The 10,000-nt window shown below is 47.7% G+C and overlaps 1 protein-coding gene across 1 annotated transcript in view; it reads left to right on the top strand.

The window, feature by feature from the left end:
- The window catches only part of dlc1 (DLC1 Rho GTPase activating protein), a 98,316-nt gene that overhangs the window by 22,044 nt on the left and 66,272 nt on the right, over window positions 1-10,000 (top strand). The window contains exon 5 of the mRNA XM_056587219.1: window positions 4,549-4,582. Within this exon, the coding sequence (XP_056443194.1) occupies window positions 4,549-4,582 (34 nt within the window). The remainder of the gene's footprint in view (window positions 1-4,548; window positions 4,583-10,000) is intronic.

The raw sequence follows: 10,000 nt of genomic DNA on the forward strand, positions 1-10,000 counted from the left end.
GAAACTGTGTGACCCGGGTGCTCTGGTACTCACTGGTACACACACACACACACACACACACACACACACACACACACACACACACACACACACACACACACACACACACACACACACACACACACACACACACACACACACATACACACACAGAGCGGCCTCAGACTGTAACTGTATTGTGGGAACAACATGGTGCTTAAAGGTGTGTGGGGGTTGGAAGGCCATGCGTCTCAGGAACGCCGGCTCTAGAGGAAACTCGTGGCGGTCGACCCGACAGAAGCCACCGTGGGAGGCCCCCCCATCCCATGATGAGGGGGCGGCCCGTGGTTCATCCAAAGGTTTTGTACTTTTGTGGTTGTTCAGCTGTTACATCCAGAGTGGCTTACAGTTGCTGTTTAACGTGCAGGTTAGAGTTTGGCGTTTTTGCTCAAGGATGCCTTTCGTCGGTCGCGCGGACACACACGCAGACACACACGCACACACAGACACACACACAGACACAAAAACACACCCACAAACACACTCATACACACACACCCGCACACCCAGACACACATGCACACAAAAACACACCTACAGACACACTCGTTCACGCACACCCACACACAGACACACACACACACAAACACATCGGGCACCTCAGTGTCACACAACGGCCTCCCCCCACGTTCCATTCAGAGTGGAACGTTCTCGTAGTCTTTTTGAAAGACTGGCACAGGATAAAAATGGTCTAGATTATTTCTTGCTTCAGTTGCAGTGATAAAAAGTCTTGGATAAGTATTCACGATCATACAGGAAATATTACCACATTTGGAGCCAAAACAATAGGTGGCACTGGCTCTTTAAGTCGACTCCGTGCTGACAAGACGTTTTGGTTCAGTGGCTGCTACCCTGTGGACTGTAGCGAAAGCAGTTACCATTGTGCTTTCAGATGTTTGTTCTTAAAAGCCTTGTGATTATGAATTTAAGATTTAAATCTTTCTTTGCTTCATCCCTTTTTATCGTAGCGTTGCCCTTTTACGTAATGCTGGAATTCAAAGAATGCAGTTCAGGATCAGTGAAATGTTTTCAGTGCTTTGGTTGAAGATACGACATGATCTCAGCGCTGATAACGCCCATATTTGGCCGTCACTGAGGCAAATATGTTTACATTTGACTTAACTTACTGTTGAAACATTCTTATGTTATTTACATATTAACAGTCATCCACGAAAGGTAGCCCAATTCAAGTTTGAATATTGATCAAAAACAGTGAAAAGCTTTGCCCAAGGCTGAATAACACTCACACACACCTACACACCTACACACACACACACACACACACACACACACACACACACACACACACACACACACACACACACACACACACACACACACACACACACACACACACACACACACACACACACACACACACACATAAGGGAATGCGTTGGTGATGCTGTTGCTGTCTGAAAACGCAAAACAAGTGTAATTTCAGACCAGCAGCTGAAAGAGCATGCACATTAAACTATCAATCAGTTCTGCCAGTGCCTTGTGTTGCGTTCTGTTGTGTGTTCTAGCCCAGTGCAGTGTAGTGTGTGTTTTCTTGTGTGTCCGTGCCCAGTGTTGTGTGCTGTGTGTTGTGTTGTGCGTTTTTTTTTATAGTGTGTTGTATGCTCTAGCCCAGTGTTGTGTACTTTTTGTTGTGTGTTCTAGCCCAATGTTATGAGCTGTGTGTTGTGTTGTGTGTTCTTGCCCAGTGGCTGGTTCTTTACAAGCCAACAGCCAGACAGATTGGAACCAAGACAACACTTTATCAACTACTGCGTCCACCACCGCTTCAAAACAAACATCCACATGAATGATGAAAACCATTCTCTCCACCCCGCATTTCACATCCACTCGTAAATTTACTGGATATATGATCTCACATTTGGCATCAATATCAGTGCTATTCTGTCTCCTCTTTACTCTTCTACTTATTGCCCTATTGCCCACATTCACTTTTCTTTTTAGGTTTTTGTGCACAGATGTGCCTGTGGTGTACAGATTAGAAGGAGAGCATGTGTTTGAACTTTGAATTCCAACTTTCATCTCAGCCATACTTATCTCAAAGAACGTGAGCAGGACAAGAAGTTCCACAGTGTTCAGACCATCTAGTGTCATACAGTTCTTTACGGTGGGTAGTTCCATATTAAAGTAATTACCTTAACAGTGTGAACCCAAACACACTGAAATGAGAAATAAACACTTCTCTTTCTGAATTTACTTTATTTACTTTCAGAAATAAAAAATAAAAATTGGACAATGCATGCAAGGGATTATAAGACGGTAACAAATGTTGCTGCATTGTCAATTTAGGTGCCTTGAACAAAACAAGTTTAATTCTCAGATTATAACAATATTAGAATGGATATGACTCAAGAGAGAGTGGAACAACCAGGGCGAGAGGTGAACACTGTTGTAATAGTTCAAAGGACATAGTAAATTGGCCGACTCTGAGTTAAAAGGTTGTGCGTTCAAAACCCCAATGTTCTGAGTCTCCCTGTTGGACTCCTTGTGCGAGATGCACACTCCCCCGCCTGTTCACTCACCCCTCGTATCTGAAACAAGTCACTGAAGTCACGTGGCATAAGAGCATCAGCCTAATGAGCAAAAGAGTGAAAATAGTGAATGGTAAGTAAAGAGTTTTAAGGGCAGAGGAACCAGCTGGGAGGACACAGGTGGCTTTCATTATTGGACAGAGCGAAGATTTTAATAATTAAAAGAGGGTCCTCGTTCGACTCTCTCTCTCTCTCTCTCTCTCTCTCTCTCTCTCTCCTTCCAGCTCTCTCTCTCGTCTCCTCTCCTCACTCATCTCTCCATCTCTCTCTCTCTCTCTCTCTCTCTCTCTCTCTCTCTCTCTCTCTCTCTCTCTCGGGTGATGATCTGTTCCAGGGGACTGGGGATTAAAGGAGTTCAGGGTTTAGGGGTCAGCCCTGTAACCCAGGGTCAAAGGTCATAGGGCAAGAACAAGAATCTCTGCATTCCAACTGACCACTGCCCTGCCCAAACATAGACACACACACGCACACACACACACACACGCACGCACGCACGCACGCGCACACACACACATGCATCAAATATAAACACACACAAACAAATATAAGAATGCACACATGGACATACGCACACCAAATATAAACATGCACAAACACAAATAAGCATACACAGACAAACACAGACAAACACACCATATAAACACATACCAGACATACTGTATACAATCATTCATGCACACACACACACACACACACACACACACACACACACACACACACACACACACACACACACACACACACACACACACACACACGCACACATACGCACACAAATGCACACACACATACATCCAACGCATAGGCACACACACACACATATGCACACAACAAACACACACAAGTACAAGCACACACCACAGATACGCACATACGGCATGCACAAAGAAACACATACAAACACTGACACCCCATATAAGCCATCATGCACATACACATACAGATACACCACGTATAATCAGACACATGCCACACAAATAAACACATGGATACACGTATACACCAAATGCAACACGCACCAACAAACACATAACCTCCCTTAAGTAGTGCTTGGGGTATTCCTTGTCTGACTTTAATGGTTTCTGATTCAAATGAGCTTTAATCCTTTATCATTCCAACATAAACGTCCTGTGCTACACGGAGCACTGTGTGCTAGCACCTAGAGACTACACATGCCTTCGTCCTGTCCTGGCACTGCTATGAAACGTGTCCCTGCTATGGGCCCTGTGAGTGCGTATGTGTTTGTGTATGTGCATGTGTATGTGTGTGTGCGTGTCTGTTTGCATGTACATGTTTGTGTTAGTAAGCATGTGTGTGTGCGTGTGTTTGTGTGCGTGTGCGTGTGTGTTTGTTTGTTTGTGTTAATAAGCACGTTGGTGCGTGTCTGTGTGCATGCATGTGTTTGTGTGTGTGTGCGTGCAGGCCTGTTGGACAGGAGGCAGTCTGTTTCGGACTCTGTTTCGGACTGTTATTAATGAGATATTTGTCCAGTTGGCTCTGCTGGGTGCTTTATCTGCTGCCCTAGACATGTGCACACTGGAAAACTATGCACGCAGTCTGGCCTTTGTGCATGCATGTTGCAACCATGGGGGTGAGGTGTGTGTGTGTGTGTGTGTGTGTGTGTGTGTGTGTGTGTGTGTGGGTGTGTGTGTGTGGTGTGTGTGTGTGTGTGTGTGTGTGTGTGTGTGTGTGTGTGTGTGTGTGTGTGTGTGTGTGTGTGTCTATGTTTGGGCAGGGCAGTGGTCAGTTGGAATGCAGAGATTCTTGTTCGTGTGAGAAAGAAATATATAAAAGTCAGTATTCAATGTCTTGTCCTCCTTGATATGAAATGGTCTCTTTTATTTTAGTTATCATCAGGGGCCGAATGTTGGATCGACTTTATAACTAGATCATATGAGAAGGTAATATTATAGTTGCATTGTACCTGATCATTTCTCTCTCTCTTCTCTGCCTCTAACAGAACACCTCTGCGTCTCTGAACAAGGAAAAAGCAGGTACGTGTTGATTCTTCTCAAACTCTTTGGATGTCGTGTTAACCTCCTGCTGCTGTTTCTGAGTTGAAGTCGCTTCAACTCTCAAGTTTCCGTTGGTTTCACTTCCAAATTTGTATTTCATATTATACTTCAAGTATTGCTTTGAAGGCTGAAAGCAAATATCATGGATAGTATCAGGTTTGATGAGAATGTGGTTAAAGCTTTACATGAAACAGCCTTTGCCCTGTGTGCCCAAGTGAGTATGTGTCTGTTTGTGGTTGTGTGTGTGTGGTTGTGTGTGTGTGTGTGTGTGTGTGTGTGTGTGTGTGTGTGTGTGTGTGTGTGTGTGTGTGTGTGTGTGTGTGTGTGTGTGTGCGTGTGTGTCATTGCGTATCGGAGGGATAACGCATCAAGGGGAAGCAAACCCATGGAAGAGATAGAGAGACAGAGAGATGGATGGAGGTGGTGGGGGAGAAGCAGGAGGAGGAGAGACCCAACCGTGCGGTCTAGATAGGCACCCTGGACCCTGGACCTGATTCCTCCCCCCCCCCCCCCCCTCCGCCCCATGATAACACCTAGACTCGGTGTCTCCCCCCCAGCAGATCTCCACTAGATCTGATGGTTTAACCCAGACTGGTTGTCTTCGCACCCTCACCCTGATGGCCCCAGCTATGACACATGATGGATGGTTTCTGAAGATGGTGAGGCAGTCATGACTTAGCGATCACTGGCCTCAAATAAAAACGCTCATCCCATTGACTGACTGATGTGTGTGCAATGTGCATGTTACAATCAAATAGTTTGAGACATTTACACACACCACACCATCCCAAATAGATTGACGCAAATAAAAAAGACCTAAGAAGAATTCCCCCATTGTAGTATGAATATGTTTTCGAATGCCACTGTGCGTCCACTATTCTAAGCTATACCATACTACTCTACAACACGCTATGCTACCACTATGCTATGGTTAAGCTAATGCTGGCCGTGCTTCACATTACATTAAATCACACTGTTCTACAACCCACACTGGTTGCCGTTCAGTGTTTAAACCATGGGCCTCTGACTGGTGGAGCAGAGTAACATGTAGTGACTGGTCGTTCCCCCCAGACTGCACAAGGTCACCAGGAAACACCACCCCCAGCACGACCAGCACCGCCACTCCATCTTCATGAACACCCCCCCTGGACTGACCGTTTGCTGGGCTACAATACCAGAGGAGCAGGGGGAGTTGGTGGTCGGATTACCTCCTTCTTCCACTTCCACCCAGAAGGATGCTAGGAGGCCCCTATTTCTCTCTCTCTCTCTCTCTCTCTCTCTCTCTCTCTCTCTCTCTCTCTCTCTCTCTCTCTCTCTCTCTCTCTCTCTCTCTCTCTCTCTCTCTCTCTCTCTCTCTCTCTCTCTCCCTCTCTCTCTTGCACTCACTCTTTCTTCTTCACTTTCTCTAATTATCTTCAAAAGGCAAGGAGACATAAGCTCGCAAAAAGAATTCAAAAACATCCCCACTGAGGTCAGATTCAAAGAGGTCCCGAATTCCTGGCCCCTTTCCACTTAAAGTTTACCAAACTGACTTCCTGCCGGCAGGTTATGTAACTGCCCTGGTTGGTGATGGAGCCCAGGGCTTTGGGGGGGTCGGGGGTGTGTCCAGGGGGGAGGGTGTGTGTCTGGGCCTGGCTGGTGCGCAGCTGGGGGGGTTCATCACAAAGGCCACTGTTCATTGTCCCACATCAAAGCAGGGGCCGCCGTATCGCTGCCATTTAAGCCCCTTGGGAATGACACGTTTGTGACAGTCTTGTTACATCACACACACCCTCCCCCCCCCCCCCCCCCCCCCCCCCCCCCCGCCCCCCCGCCGCCACACGGCTATGAAAGACAGCTCATTCACGGCTGCTTTTACTGTCGCCATGTCGCCCAGACTGAGGCCCCCAAACCCCCACTCCCCCCTTGTCCCCAGTGATCACAACACAGTGTTTGGCCCCTGTAAATGCCCCCCTCGGGCTGACTGGCTCTCGTCTCCCCGACAGTCCCGTGGTCGCGGCTAGCCGGCCCGGGACAGGAAACGTCTTCAGGACAATTGTAGTGCCGGGCTTCATGCAGGTGATGGTTATCACTAGCTGCAAGGAGGACTCCTTTCTGACCGTGCTGTATAGCACAATTCTGAACCTATTCAATGATTGTAACCTTGTCAACTGTAGCACAACTTCTAAATGAAAACTGAGTTTCCCATTCCCTCTGATCAGCGCTCCTTGATCTGAGATACCGTCCCCCTCCCCCTAATCCCCCTCCTCCCCTCCTCTGCCCCCAACTCTTAGAACAATAGAGTCATTGGTACCTGCCCCCCTCTTATCCTCCACCTCCTCTCTCACCTCCATCTCCTCTTCATCCTCCTCCTCTTCCTTCAATTTAAATTCTTCCTCCTTCTCTTTCTTCCCCTCTTCCGCCTTTTCTTCCATTCCCTGCTCCTCTTCTTCCTCCTTCTCTTCCTTCCCCTCCTCCTCCTCCCTCTCACTCGTCCTCCTCCTTCTCTTCCTCCTCCTCCTCCTCCTCCTCGTCCTTCTCTCCCTCCTTGTCCTCTTCCTTGTCCTCCTCATCATCCTCGTCCTCCTTCTCTTCCTTCCCATCTTCCTCCTCCTCCTCCTCCTCCTCTTAAAAGCAGCGTTGGTCAGCAGCCGGGTATCTACCCATGTCAGTACCCTGACCCCCGCAAGCATGATACACATTTCTCCCAGTCCTCGAAAACCTGTCAGAGCCAGATCCAGAAGTCATAACACACACATGCCTGCACGCATGCATGCACACACACACACACACACACACACACACACACACACACACACACACACACACACACACACACCCTTAACCATACACACACACACACACACACACACACATTCCTGCTTGTACGCACCCACACAAACACAATGACACGACACCCTTACACATGCAGACATACGCACACACACATACACTCTTACCCACACACTCACACTCTTAACCACAGAAACACACACAGAAACATACACAATCACCCTCCTACACTCACACACTTCTGTGTGAGTGTATTTGGGTTCTGTGTTTCTGTCATGACACGTTGTGGATGAGAGGGCTGGCAGGCCCTGATTGTATATGATTCAGGTGATTCAGGCTCAGATTTCAGGGCAAGCTTTGAATTTGTGTAAAGCTGGGTTGCTTTACACACGTAGTTGAAGGGCTTTGTTATTCAACTTTCTAATCAATCCAAACATCAACATAATTATTGTATGAACTAATTCTCAACCTCCCTTTCATCTACATGCAGGTTATTTTGTGGGTTTGTGTGTGTATGTAAAGCTCTCTCTCTCTCTCTCTCTCTCTCTCTTCTCGATCTCTCTTCTCTCTCATTCTCTCTCTCTCTCTCTCTCTCTCTCTCTCTTGTGTGTACATGTGTTGATCAGATTGGCAGCAGACTTGGGCGCTGCTCGGGCGCCTTCCAAGTTCCTGGTTCTTCCTTGTTTCCATCTGGTTCCTTCTGGTTCCTCCTGGTTCCTGGGTTGTCCCGACTGTCCGCGTCCAGGTTTAGCAGCAGCAGGGGGACAGTGTTGGGAAGCCCCTTCCTGGTTTTAAATATAGACCAATGGGAATATGTAAACACCACATCACTAGCAAAGCATCCCACCCAGCGAGACGCTCACATCCATAACCTTTCACCTACACTTGCCATCTCCTGGGACCGGCCTCGCACGCCCACCGCTCGCTTACGACGCTGTCGGGAACACGGCTTGAACCGAGGTCATGTCGGGGGGGGGGGGGGGGGGGGGTTGGGGTTGGGGGGGGGTTCTGACATGAGGTATGAGGTTGTGTGGAGAGAATGGAACCGGGGAGGTCCTGTGATTCACCCCCAGTACCGCTCAGTACAGCTCGTCCTTTACTTTTCGTCCGTGTCCAGTCCGGTGGGTTAGTCAAGCCCTCCCCATTGTTTTCCTTCCCAGAAGAACATGGGTTCAATATGCACCGCTGTTGTTTTGTCATACTTAAAATAACAGCTCACTTGACCCCAGTATTGACCCCTGGGGAACTCCGCGTTATGAAATAACAGTGAGGAAGGCTCGGCGGGGCAGGCCTGCGTGAACCTTTCATACACTGGTGATGAATATATGGTAGGTTCTATTCCCAACAATTTTTTAATTTTTTAACAAATGTATCGCATCGCTTGTTGTGTTGTAGTACTTAGTCTAAAGTTATATTTGTTATTTATATAGCTAGATTCAGATTGAAGAAAAGTAAACAATAAACATTACATCTTGTATTTGGTGCTTTACATAACCTCATGGTTATGCGAGGAGTTAATGAAAGGTAGGTAGCTTCCCTTTGCTACCCTCTCAGGCCATCATTTATTTGGTTCAGAATAGTTGCCCTCATTGCCCCTGCGACAGATCTCAGTTTACATAATCAGGACGCGGCAAATGAAAAACAACACGATTTTGTGTTGCCGATACGATGCTTTACATAGTGCATGTGTGTATGTGTGTGCGCGTGCGTACATGTGTGTGTACATGCGTGTGTCTAGGGACGTGCGTATTGACCCCCCACTGCATCATCAGAGTAAACAACAGCTTAAGAAGGTGGATTTCCACCCAGACGGTGTCTCTTGGCACACCTGGGTGAACATGACGCTTCCTACTTTAAAACTGTCTGCTAACTCCGGCACAACACATGCCAGCTCGCCTCTATTTCCAGGGCTCCAATTTCCTGACATAATTAGCACTTTCCCAACAGAATTTCAGGCGAGGGATTTTACCTGGATGCACATTCACTCACAAACCCACACACACGCACGCACCGAGACACACGCAGCATTAGATACGATGTTCCTTGGGGCTCCCTATACATCCGAAGAGCCCTAGGAGCCCCCTGACTGATGGCACCAGACCCCCCACAGCCACGAGTCAATTCCCCCTCACCCCTTAATAACTCACCCCACTGCCTACTTTCCGAAGCAGTCCCACTTTGTTGGCTACCAGCTCCACGCATAGCACAGGAATCTATGCTTTGTGCTTTTGCTGTGTGTGTGTGTGTGTGTGTGTGTGTGTGTGTGTGTGTGTGTGTGTGTGTTGTGTGTGTGTGTGTGTGTGTGTGTCTGTGTGTGTGTGTGTGTGTGTGTGTGTGTGTGTGTGTGTGTGTGTGTGTGTGTGCGCGTGCGTGTGTGCGTGTGCGTGCGTGTGCGTGTGTGTGTGTGTGTGTGTGTGAATGTGTGTTTACAGAAGGGCCACATTCTTGGCCCGGTCCGTCACAATACCAGGCAGTGCTGCCTGAAGGTTTGAAATGCATTGGCATGATGCATCACCCATCCATCACTACACACATACCTACACGCTATGCATAAAATAACACACAGACACAAACATACATCCATGCATAGATACACACACATACACATAGCGACACACACCATCC

Source organism: Gadus chalcogrammus, chromosome 3 (assembly GCF_026213295.1).
Source record: "Gadus chalcogrammus isolate NIFS_2021 chromosome 3, NIFS_Gcha_1.0, whole genome shotgun sequence".
Taxonomy (NCBI): Eukaryota; Metazoa; Chordata; class Actinopteri; order Gadiformes; family Gadidae; genus Gadus; species Gadus chalcogrammus.